Source organism: Centrocercus urophasianus, unplaced genomic scaffold, assembly GCF_019232065.1.
Source record: "Centrocercus urophasianus isolate 14NV4802_14NV808 unplaced genomic scaffold, USGS_Curo_1.0 seq_37, whole genome shotgun sequence".
Lineage (NCBI taxonomy): Eukaryota > Metazoa > Chordata > Aves > Galliformes > Phasianidae > Centrocercus > Centrocercus urophasianus.
The window spans coordinates 2,416,502-2,429,097 of NW_024884944.1; the positions used below are offsets into that span (position 1 = coordinate 2,416,502).

A 12,596-nucleotide genomic window follows, 5' to 3' on the forward strand; every position below is an offset into this window, starting at 1 on the left:
CACGAGGCTCAACCTCAAGTTCAAGTTCTTGCGGGATCCCCTCCAGATTGTCTTATGCTCTTTGCTCTGAGGCAGTGCCCAGTGCCACCTCCATCCCAGGACGCCACCATGCACTGATTGAGATCCTTTAGTGCAAGAGGTGCTGGAGACACACAGCAGTTGCGCCCCTTCCCCCAGAGCTGTTGCCAGACCACTGCTGCCAAAACGAGGGAAGAGGGGGCTGGTGACAGCAGGGAGCACACCGGAGCAGGGGGGCCCTTCTGCAGGTCTGCAGATGACACAACTCATCTACACCATGGACTGCACCATGCTGACAGGAGAGGAGAGAGGACGGGGGAAAAGGGACCGGAGTGGAGAGAAAGGGGAGGGGGGGATACAGTCACAGGAAAAGAGGGGGGAAAAAGGAGGATAAATGAAAAACAGGAGTGTGAAAATATATAAGGAAAGTAAAAAAATAAAATAAAATAAAAATAAATCAAGTGAAAATAAAAAAAAAGAAGAAGAAGAAAGGAAAGAACGCACTCAGACAGGAGGACTCACAACTTCTCCAAGCGGGAGGAGGCATGAAACACATGCAGAGGATCAGCACATGGACAGTCTTTAAAGGGGAACCTGTTTGCTTTCAAGCGGGGAGCGAGGGGTGCTCCTGCACGCCTGGCACCGATGTCCCTTTGTCACTCAATGCTACGATGCACCCAGCCCATGAGCTCCTGGCATTGGCAGCACTGGCAATGGGGGCCAGGGGGGGCTGCCTGCGATGCCAAGGGACACAGGAGCTCGGTGTCACGTCTGTGGTTTTTGGGTTTCCCTCTGCAGGGAGACGACAATGCCCTCTTCCCTGGTAGGAGATGCATCACCGCCCACTGGGTTGAAGCAGAAGATGGGAAGCCGCTATTGCAGTAATGGCAGCATTTCTCCCTGCTCACCTTCACCCAGCAAAAGCCACCACGTGGCAGCTCCTGCTCCCAGTGCAGCTGCCATCAACTCACAAACCGCCTCTCCCTCTCCTCCTCTTGGTTTTTATGACTGCAGTACAGAAATCCAGCTGCTATAGTAGAAAATCCCTGTGCTCTGCATCCACTGACAATTTTACGACCCCAAATCAACACAAAATTACTTAGCTGGGCTCTTTACAGGATTCCTCGCTTATTAGAGCAAGATTTATTCTCCTTGTGGCTTCCCCTTTTTTGGGATAATGACTCTGGACTCAATCTTGCAATTCCAACCCCTGGCAGCACCTCAGAACAGGACTCACTGCTGTTTCTCAACAAGTGTCCTGCAGGACAGTGTCACCCTGCTCCTGGCACCCACCCACCCATGGGGCTCACTGCTGAGACAGGAACCAAGGGCAACCTGTGCAAGAGCCCCATCAACCTAGTTCATGAGACTGGACTGATCTGGCTCTGCTGAATCCACACTCATTCAGGTCTCCAGATCTCTTGGATTAAGGAAGCACCACGGATAAAAGAGATAAAACAGCACTCAGGAGCTCTGGAAGCCGCAAAGCTCAAACCAGAGGGGTTTTGCCATGCCAAGAGGATGGCTCCTCCACGGAGCATCCATCACAGCCCCATGACCAAGATCCAACACTCCTTCCTTTCCTCTCTCCACCTCAGTACAAAGCTCCATGTGAGCTGGAGGAACTCACAGAACCATTTGAGTTCAACTAGTCCAACTCCCCTGCAATGAACAGGGGTTTCTCTCTCCTGGAAATATCTATTTAATTTCCCTAGGCATCTCTCCCACTCCAATGGGCTTCTCAGGCTGTTGGGTGAGTATGAGCCAGGCCCTTGACACTTCTCATTCGTGATTGCAGGTTTTGAACCTAACAAAGCTTGGGCATGGTCAGGCCCTACAAAGTCCTATCTTCAATCCCACCTCTCTCTTTCAGAGGCAGCCTGGCTGACTCCTCAGGGCTAAGAACAAGCATCATCCCACCTGGTTTTATCCATTTTAGCGAAAGAGAAAAAAGGAGGAAATTCTCTGCTTATATGATCCGGAAACCATCTCCCAGATTGCTCCTGCTGCCATTCCAGGGATGCCTGTGGCCATCCAGGAAACAGCTCCGACATGGGAGCCCCTGAGAGGTATTTTCTTGAGAGAATCTTTCCAGATTTGCTTAGGGCTGTTTAATTACAGCTGGGTCAGGAGAAGTCTTACAGATTTCTCCAAGGAGCTTTTCAGAGAGGGAGGGCTTTGTACTGTAACTACATTCACCACGGGAATGATGAAACACTCCACCTGCCTGGAACCGCAGCGAAGGTGCTGCCAAGCACAGAGCCCACCCTGAAACATAGACCTCTCCCACTTTCTACATCTGAGAAGCCTTGGGAAGAAGAAAACAGATGGAAACAAAAATCTCCATTTTGTGGAATGGAACCGGAGTCTTCTTTTGGAGCCACTGCCCACAAGCACCGTTTGCAGCCCGCTTGTCCCAGGGGCACCTATTTCAACCAGCTCAAGGTGCGGGGCTCTGAGCTCCTCCAAAGGGATAGGGGAAACCCAAAAGCCACAGAAACTGTGCGTCCAGAGGTGTTTCCTAGTGTTTTATAATTCCTTATTCCCCTTTAAAGGAAGAGATGGTATTGGAGAAGCCCCTTCCATGTCCCCTCTCATGCCCCGCTCCCGGCCACCCTCCGCAGCGCCCACACCATCCTTTCGGACATGGATCACCCTTACCTATTGAGCTGAGGAGAAGCTTGTCTCGACAACACTGCCCAGATAGCTGAGATTAATCAAAAACAAAGCAGTTATCAACACCCGCAAGGAGCCGAGCTCCGCAACACATCAGCACGTCAACAACTCCAAAGGAAAAAGGAGGGAAAGAAACCAAACTGAAACACAAACGAAACAAGGCTGGAGAAGAAAGGGGGAAAGAAACAGAAGAGAAAGGAAAAGAACAAAAATAATAATCAACAAAGCGAATGGATACACTGCTTAAAAGCACGGACAACAGTGCTCTAACACAGACTTGTCCTGCGACTGTCCTGTACCTGGAGCTCCTCGGGGTGCCCTGGCTCTGAGACTGCGTGGAGACGTGGATCTATGCGTACGTGTCTGCATCGCTACGGACCTGCGCTCCCAAGAGCCGCGCAGAAATCATCTCAGGTCCTCCAGGTCCCCCTCTCCCTCCCCAGCCTCTCCCGTCAGCCCTCCCTGCACCCTACGCACCCCTTTCCCCAGCCGCGCTGGAGGGATTTCCTAAGGCCATAACGCTTCCAGGTACCAGAGAGTGGGAGTGAAATGCGGAGGGCGCTGCGGGGTGAAAGGCTGCCTCCCCCCACCCCAAAAACCACGGCTCTGCTCCGAACACCTCCGACCGCGCCGCAGGGCTCCATCACAAGCCGAGGGGCTCGGCCCCCCCTACAACAACAAGCCGAAATGAAGCGAGACGAAAGGATGGAACAAAAGCACGGCTACGGGATCTGGGGTGCTGTGAAAGAGACGGAGGAAGAGAGGAGGAATACAGAGAGAGAGAGACGCTTTTTGCCTGGAGCAACCCTGGTACCTGGAAAACCAGCCGCTACAGTCTAGTGCAGCCACATCCCTCTTTAGGGCAGGATCTGAGCGTGCCGGCGGCCTCCTGAATTCCACTGGGTTATTTTTTCCTCTCCTGACATGCTGCTGGTGGGGCTAAGTCCTTGATCTCTCCCTGCCCGCGTCCTGGGGCTGCAGCATCCCTTTTGCAGATGGGGCGGTGGTTTTTATAGCTGTTTCTGTCATGCATTAAAGCTCTCTAGATTCCGCGGGATGGAACAGAAGGAAGACACAGGCGCAGCAGCCCTAACGTTCGAAGAAAGCCAAGAGCCAGAAGCTAGAAGAGGAAACAACCGCCGGTGACACCAGGACACTTACCTACGTGAGCCAGGAGCCAGGCCTGCGGCCCAGGCATTTGTCAGCCTGGTACCCCAACCACAGAGCTCCAGTTCCCACATCAGCAGTCGGGGAAGAGGAAAGCAGCATCGGGAAGGCCGCCTGCCTAACCCCGAGCCGGCTCGGGCAGCGGCCATGCACCCTGTGCCCGCAGCGTGAGCCTCTGCAGAGCCGCAGCCTAGCAAAGCCCGCGGGACGCCATCTCCAAAAGGGATGCTGCAGCGTACCCAGAGAGACCCTACAGTTCGGATGATGATGGCGGGGAAGGGGTTGGAGGGAAGGGAAGGGCGAGGTGGGATGGGGGAAGTCGGGAGAGGGCCTGGGGGTGTGGGGCGGACCACGGGTCTCACGCACTTACCCCGAGGTGGCTACCGTAGTCGATGTGGGCTCCGGTCTGAGAATCTCCTCGCTAGCCCTCCTTGGAGAGGGGATGTCTCCAAAAACATCCATGGTGTCCGCGGGCAGGGAGGAGCCCTGGGAGCCAGAAAAGCCGGTGGTCAGCGAGGTGAAGGCTGTGGCAGGTCGGTAGCTGGGGCTCTCCCCCCGGCTGCTCGGCGCAGGGGATCCGGTGGACGGCGTGGACTTGCGGGAGAAGCTGACCGCTGCGGGAGGCTGCAGGGTGATCTCTGACACCTCAGCCTGCTGGATGAGGCCCGGACGGGGCCTGGCGCGGGCGGTCAGCTCCGGGGAGCTGTTGCGGGAGCTGAGGGGGCTTTGGGTCAGAGGAGAAAGCCTCGAAGGTTGTAGCACCACCTGATGTAAACTGGGCTCAGCCCTCCTGACCTGCCGAGGGCTGGGCCGAGGTCGGGGCTGGGGCTCGTACCACCTGGTGTCCAGGCTGAATGTGCTTGTGCCGCTGTGGCCGACGGGCTCGGACGGTTCGTGGTAAGGCAACACAGGTATGCCCATACCTTGACTGGTATGTCTTAGCTGCCCTTGACATCCCATGGGTTGCATAGGTTTGTCCTGCCACTTGGTGGTGGTGGGCACAGAGGGTTGGCCCCTGCTGGGTGACTTGCCAGTCCAACTCTTTGGTGCCTCCAGGGGCAGGATGCCCGGGTAGGATGCGGGGACGACCTGAAGAGAGGAAGGAGGCGGCCCCCGAGGAAGACAACCGGTGGGCTGGGAGCCCTCGGCCGCCGCCTCGCACTGCTGGAGCTGAGGGGGGAACGTCGCCGCGGGGGACGCTTCCAGGCTGCCGAAGGGGAGCCCCCAGGGCTCGGGGGACCGGCCCCCCGTGGGGGTCTGGGCCAGGGGCAGCGTGCTGTTGGAGGCGTTCTCCCCGTTCTCCTCGGGGATGGTGGGGTGTCCAAAGGGCCCCTCGGGGTGCAGCGGCGGGGAGGACATGACCGAGCTCAGAGGGCTGACTTCTGGCATGTAGAAGGGCGGCGGGTCCACCTCCCCGGGGCTGCTGCTGCTGAGGTAACCGTAAAACTGGTGGTGGAAAGCCCGGGGGGCCGGCGGACGGGCCTGGCCTGTGGCCTGCAGGGCGCCGGGACCCTCCAGCGCCCGGTGGAACCGGGGGCTGTATGCTGGTGGCTGAAGGTAGGACTCCTGGCTGGAAGAGAGAGGGGTGAGCTGGGCCTTGAGGGCTGTGACGGAGGCTGGGACGACAGGGTCGTCGTTCTCCTCATCCGACTGCCGGAACTCGGGGTACATGTCTGTCTCCTCCACGAAGGGGAAGCCCTCGATCCTCCGCGTCTTCAACGAGGGCTCCATCTCCGCCGGGTCCATGACAAAGCGGCCATCCGGTCCGCGGCTGATGAGCTCGATGGGGGTGGTGGCCTCAGCTTCGGCCTCCGCCTTGGAGACGCTGTACTTCTTGCTGCTGATGGCTCGCTTGGTTTTCTTGTAGAGGGAGAGCTCTTTCTCCTTGGTGGGGCTCAGCATCCGCTTGGCCTGCGGGCCTTGGTCGTCAGAGGACTCGGACGGGGGACGGAGCGTGCGGATGCTCTCCGGACTCACCTTGCCAGAAGACAACCTGGACCACAGGGGAGAAAAACCGAGAGAGGGGGACGTCACCTGAGGGGAAACAAGCTCTTCTCATCCAGAAGAACTGCTGGATCCAGAAAGCAAAGATCTCAAAAGAGAAACTGCTGGAAGAAATTTGTGGGACTACCATGATGGCTCGGCCAGCTCCGACACAGGCTGCAAGAAGCAAGTGGGAAAGAGGAGCTGGAACCACCATACACAGTCCCCACTCCTCAGGACACCTTTGCATCCCCCTTAGGGCAGGCAGTTTGCTCCAACGTCTCATAACAAGCTCCACAGTCCCATCAGAAGGAAAGACAGATCCAGAGCCTTTTTCCAACTCCTTCCAAAGTTTCCTACGTTCACCAAAGCTACCCACATCTGGGAAAGCCCCCAAGAAGTGCTCCCCCATTTTAGGGCTCCAGAAGAACCTCAAGCAAACATTCCCTCCGGCAGATCTCAGCATCTCACTAAGAGATGCTGACAGGTGGTTTCAAATCAATTTCTTCCTCATTTCAAATACTCAAATTTAAGGCTGAGAGCCTCAAAAGATAAAGAGATGGCAGGAAGAGATAAACGTCAGAACAGCATCCCTATTCAGAAAGCCTCAAACAAGATTGAAGGGCAAAAGGTAGCAAATCCAACAGAGATGATGTGAGCGTGGCCATTTCAGTGCGGTGGATGAAGTGAAAAAAGGAAGATTAAGATCCACCAACACAGGAACGCTATGCAACAGTCCAGGAGCTTAAGCATGACGTGTCCACACCTCAGAATCTTGCACTCACATCAGAAGTGCAAGCATTAGTGGCTATAGTTGTGGCCAGCGCAGCATCCTGACCCACAGCCTTTGAGCATATGTGCAAAGAGACTTCAGCAGAGACTTCACAGGAAATGAAAAGATATGCATTTGAGATTCTGAATTTTTCCAAGAAAAACAGAGCCAACAGAACAACTCAAAACTACACTGAGCTTGCATGAAGGACTCTGAACACAGCAGCAGCCCTTCCCTTGAGGAGCCATTTTCAAGCTGGATGTGTAATTCCTTTCCACCTGCTCAACACGTCCAGATCCACAAGGTCATCTCTTAAAGGTTGCTGTGCTTGTCCCTGCTGCTTTCTGCTCCAAACCCTGTTTGTCTCTTGTGAACCATTTTGTTCCCACAAGTTTACAGAACATCGAAACCAAATCGTCACAAAACAAGGCCAGATATTTCCATTCGACCTTTGCAACAACTGTAGGAAGAGGCACCCTGAAGACCCACAGCCTGGTGCCACATCTAAGACAGATACTTACGGGGACTCCAAACTCTTCCTGCAGTGGGTTATCGAGAGAGGAGGGTCTGGAAGAGAATAAAAGGGGAAAGAAGAGAGAACGCTGAGGAGGCGCAACAAGACAGAGAGACACACAGACAACATCACAACCACAAAGAAAACACTCAACAAGAGGCCAAGTTTTCATTGCTGCTGTACTTTAATGGTTGCTGACAACAAACAGCTCCCGTCACAGATTCCTATCAGTCCTGCTGCCGCAATTTCACACGCTAGAGGCATAGGAGCTGATTCCCCTGCCCTCTCTAGCGCCCCAGCTGCCTGGAAAGATGGTGGTTTCCCTACCAGGTGCTCCTGTAAGGTGGCTGCAGGCCCAGCTTTAGGGAAGGAAAATGATGGAGTCTCCTTCTTGGGGTCTTCTCTAGCCTAGCACAGCCATTGGACACCACCAAGCAAAGCCAAGCGGCTGCAGAGCCCATTGCTGGGGGGGCCCTGGGGAGGGCATTGGTCCCCCTCAGCCAAGGGGAGATCCCAGCCCTAACCCCCAAGCTCTAAGAGCTGTCACCACGTGAGATTGTGCCCTCAGAAATCCCAGGCCTCTGTGCCGCCTCGTCACCCACCCTTCCTGTCCCACTCCTGAACTCAGGCGCTTTCAGGCACAGCCGGGGGATGAAGTCAGGGCTTCACCTGAAGACGCGCAGGGGTGGAAGAAGAGACAAGACAGGGAAGAACATTACCACCACGACACAGTCAGGATAGAGGACAGAAACAACAAGAGGACAGATAGGACGAGGAGAGAAGCACGCCGGGGCCAAGCTCACCTTTCTTGCGCTTCAGTTTGCGTTTGCGTTGCTTGTTGACAAAGCAGGCGGCGAGTGTGCTGAAGAGGATGGCAGCAGCCAGGAAGCAGATGGTGGCAACGATGCCAGCCAGCACCGGGCGGGCTAAACCTTCATCCGTCAGGTCGGGCTGAGGGAATACGTCTGGGGAAAAAGAGGAACCATCAGGTGTCAGACAGAGACACACACACACGCGCATCCTGCCTGCGGGATCAACAGTCTGAAGGGCAGTGCTGCCTTCATGCAAGACAGCTCACTTGTTCCTGGAATGATAACCTTGAAGGAAAGACCCTGCCCTATATCCAGCCCATGTGGGAAAACCAGGCAGCGTTGCTGCAGGCCAAGTGATGCAGAAATGTCACGCAAAAGAGACCATTTTCTCCGATGATGGATACCTAGGGGAGACGTGCTCCCACCACACAAATCCATATTTATTTGTCCAATAGGTTGTGGATGCTCCATCCCTGGAGGCGTTCATGGCCATGCTGGATGTGGCTCTGGGCAGCCTGGTCCAGTGGATGGAGACCCTGCATATAGGAGGGGGGTTGAAACTAGATGATCATTGTGATCCTTTTCAACCTAGGCCATTCTATGATTCTATGATCTATGCACAAATGAACACAGCTGCACCAAACCTGCAGTTATCTACTGCTGTAATAACCCACTGCAGCTCAGGCTGTAGCAACACCAAGTATTTTCCCCAGTGTGTGAATACAGCATATCTCAGCTCTTCAATGAAAACTGGGCTGGAACCAGCACCCACGCCTCTGAACCCTCATTACACCACTTCACTAACCAGGAGCGAATTTGAACCACCACCAGAGCTTAGCTACAGCTATTTGCAGATGCAAGAGCAGTTTATCAAATCCTGCACACGCCAGTGCTCCTGCCACACATCCACACACAGGGTCAGCGCACATTTGCCTGCTGGGAGCAGCAGCTCTGAGCTGCAGACAGCACCCAGGAGGGTCGGGATGCACGCATGCCCCATGGCTGCAGCTGCCTTCGTGCCCTATGTGCTGTCAAACCCTATCAGAAACACTGGGCAAGAGGAGAAGAGCAGCACTGGGAGGACAGAGAAGCAGGCTGCAGGCTGCAGGCTCCCTGCATCGCGCCAGCACCACTTGGGGGCAGAGAGAGACTGCTTCATTCCTGCACGCAGCCCAACTGGGCGGCTCCTCAGCTTTTTCCAGGAAAACCACACCAGCAGGGTTCACTGCATCCTCTGCCTCCTGCAGACCTCCCCCTTCCCATCGCCATCACCTGCCCAGCCCTGGCTGGAGGAGTGCTCCTCCGAGCTGCACTGGGGTGCAGGGGACACACTGCAGTGTGTAGCAGTCTTCTGTTTCAAAGCTCTGCTGCTTTTCCCCCCCGCCGCCCCAGACACCGCACTGCAGTGCTGCATTTCCCTCTCTGCACCCTTCATTTCCATTTCCAGGCTGCGCAGTGCTGGGCTCAGAGCTTTGTTCTCAGGGCACCCCACAGAGCAGCAAGGACCAAGAAGGGCACTTTGACCTTGCCTGCTCCCAGCACTGCTGCTCTGAAGACAACACAAGGGAGCAGAGTGGCCCAGCTCTCAAATTCACCTTCGGCTATGGAAAGCACCAACACAGCATCAGCCAATACACTGCTATGTTGCTTTAAAGACTAATGCTTTCTGTGATCAGAGAGACAGCAGCTGTGCTGGGACACTAATCCTAACCCAGCTCACAGCCAAGGTTGCAAGCAAACGCACAAAAGCAGTTGCTCCAGCCAGCGCTGCTATAGTAATGCACCCCACCAGAGCAGCACTGCAGAGTGCAGATGCTCCCAAAGCAGCCATGCAAAGGGAGGGAGAAGGAAGCAGCAGTCCTCACCTGTACTGGACACACCAGCAACGTTACTGGGTTCGCTGATGAGATCTTGCATGACTGCCAGGACCCGGAACTCATACCAAGTGTCCTGAAACACCAAACACATCAATCAGCCCTGCGAAGGAAACGAGTCACCCTGAAAAGCTTCCAGGGCAGTCCCTCCCTGTTCACCTGGGACAAGTCCTTGGCAAAGAACTCGCTCTCGGTCCCAAGGATGGCATCGTCCAGGATCTCCCACCTCTCCCCAATGCGGAACTCCATGACGTAGCGGTCAATCGGAAAGCTGTGGTTAGCAGGAGGAAGCCACGACAGGAGGACGCCTTGCTGTGTCCGGTTGGCTGTTAGGCACCTCGGTGGGGTAACCAACACCAGAGGCTCTGGAGTTGTTACAGGGAATGCTGCAGACAGAGGAGATGGACCTTTGAGATGGGGTCAGGGGAAGCACAGCAGATGCTCTCCTCTCCGAGGTTATGGCCATGATCTCTCCCCTTGCATTTTGGGGCAGCGGCTCCTCGTGCCTCTGCACACAGCCATGACATATGGGTCTGCACAAGAGCAGCATGCCGGGATCCCTCCCACATGCTGGCATCAGCAGCAGACAGAGCATCACTGCAGCAGCAGCTCCCAACCTCACAGCAGGTCAGGACATATCTCAGACACGTGCTCTCTCATCCCAGAGACAGAAAATCAGCTTTCCAAAAAGGGGTGGACTAAAGATACAAGGACTAGGAAAAGGGGCACAGCATCAGAAAGCCTCCTCCTCTCTCGACCTATTTCTGAGACAGCCCCAAGGCTGGTACCCAGTTCAAAGCCCTTTGTGAGAGCTCCAGCTCTGAGCCGCACGCAAGTGATTCTGTGCTCTATTAATAACTCCTGCCCCAAGCTGAACTTCAGGAAGACATGAAAGGTGACCAGGACCACAGTAGCATTCCCCTGAGCTGCCTTAGGACAAGCTTTTGGGAGCCTCAAGTCCACAGGTTCCATCCAGGACACTCCACAAACACCTCCTTTGCAGCTGGAAACTAATGCTGAACATTACCACCCCCAGGCAGAGGACACAGCCTATGCAAAGGGCCATTTCCCCTCCTCTGCAGACCTCCTGAAACCCTCTTTGCCCTCCTCCCACTGTGCTTGGGGAGGACCTACCTAGAGTGTTCACAGTGACCACCTCACTGAAGGAGCTGGTGCCCAGCTTGTTCTGAGCCAAGACACTGAACTGGTATGCGGTCTCCGGTTCCAGTGTATCCACCAGTAGCCAACTGGAACCAGCTGGCACAGGGAGAGACAGCCAGTCATGGGGGCCAAACTGGGCTCTCTTCATCCTGCCAAGAGAGAAGGGAGCATCTTCAGGGAATGCGCCTTTGACTGGGAGAACCAAAGATGCTGCATTAACTTCTCGAGTGATAATGGAGCTTTCCCGAGAGATGGTTTGGTTTGGCAGCAGCAACGTGCATGGATGCGGTGCTGACACTTGCCACCCAAAAGCTGGCTCAAGGTCAGTGTGCACGAGGACCTGGAGCGTTGTCCCATCGCATCACAGTCACTGCCATCACCACCTTGCACCCCACACCCTGACAGCAGGGTGGCCACAAACAAAAGCAAAGCCAGCAGCCCCGCTCTAAGGATTACCTCCATCACATCCCCGAAGCAAAGAAGCAAGTTGGCTGAGGTTTTTTTTTTATGTTTGTTTGTTTTGTTTTTAAACTTTAAGTGCTGCCAAAGTGACAAGGCCCTGTTCTCATTCATACCCTGACAGCTCCCGAGCCACAGCTAAGCTTCCCATCAGCTGTATCCTAGTACATACAATCCCATAAGGGAGGCGGTTACCTAAATCCTCATTTTTGCCCATTTTGTGGGTTTAACCCCAAAATCCAGGGCACATGAAGCACAGTCACCACAGCATCCATCTCCAATTCACTGCTACCAACAGGAGTGTCATGGTGAAAGAGACCGATGTCTCAAAGCAGCATCTTTGTGCTGCAATGATATTGCAAATATTGCTGAGCTCCACGCATGCACTAGAGATGCTCTAGGGAGTCCCAGCCCTCAGCTGCAGGTTTCTGTTGTGCTCACAGAGGATTTAGAAAGGATCACTGCAGAAGCTCTGTTCTGCAGATATGTGAGGTGTCGGTGCGCTGCCAGGTAAACCCATCTGGAGCAAAGCCGAGCAATGCTGCTGTAAAGGGAGCAAAAGGGAAGGCAGGAGGAGCAGCAGCAAGCCATGGAAACAAGCAGCTCAGCAGAGCTCTGTGCACGTGCAGAGTGCCTAGACCAAACCCAGCTGCAGGCAGGAAAGCCCCAAAATCACAGCAACTCCAGTGGAGACCCCAGCGCCCACGCCATAAGAGTTGGATGGAGTGCAGCTGCGTGGGGCTCTCCCTCCTTCTCCAACTCCCCACTGTCCCCTGCATTAAATTTCTTAACGCCCTTCCCTGCCTCTGGCTGCTCTCATTTCGTGGGGGGGTCTGGAGAAAAACAGGGCTGGGCAGGCAGCCAGCAGCTGCCACCTCCCTGCAAGGTGAGACACGTCTCAAGAGCGAGGAGGTCAGATCAGTCCTTCCCAAGGACGTTTTCAGAGGCAGCTACGCAAGGTCTGCGCTGCTACATCCACTCCTGTTTGCCTCCTCATTTTTCTCTTCCACTCATTCAATTCCTTCTTCCTCTCTCCTGTCCTTTGTCTCCTGACACGATTATCCAACCCCACTGTGCGAGCGTAGAGACCGTCCTCGGTTTAGAGCAGTGCAGAACTCATTATGAGCAGCATCTCTCCAATCTCCACTCTATCAGCAGAC

At 54.9% G+C, this 12,596-nt stretch overlaps 1 protein-coding gene across 3 annotated transcripts in view; it reads right to left on the reverse strand.

Moving 5' to 3' along the window:
- IGSF9B (immunoglobulin superfamily member 9B) overlaps window positions 1–12,596 on the reverse strand; it is a 42,266-nt gene that overhangs the window by 9,362 nt on the left and 20,308 nt on the right. For all 3 annotated transcript variants that reach the window (XR_006171041.1, XM_042832169.1, XM_042832168.1), the window contains exons 13-18: window positions 10,951–11,126; window positions 9,976–10,202; window positions 9,808–9,892; window positions 7,934–8,095; window positions 7,138–7,183; window positions 4,232–5,854 (exon numbers count right to left, since the gene is read on the reverse strand). Coding sequence is in view for 2 of the 3 variants with exons in the window: in XM_042832169.1 (XP_042688103.1) it covers window positions 4,232–5,854; window positions 7,138–7,183; window positions 7,934–8,095; window positions 9,808–9,892; window positions 9,976–10,202; window positions 10,951–11,126 (2,319 nt within the window). In the remaining variant the exon portion in view is untranslated. The remainder of the gene's footprint in view (window positions 1–4,231; window positions 5,855–7,137; window positions 7,184–7,933; window positions 8,096–9,807; window positions 9,893–9,975; window positions 10,203–10,950; window positions 11,127–12,596) is intronic.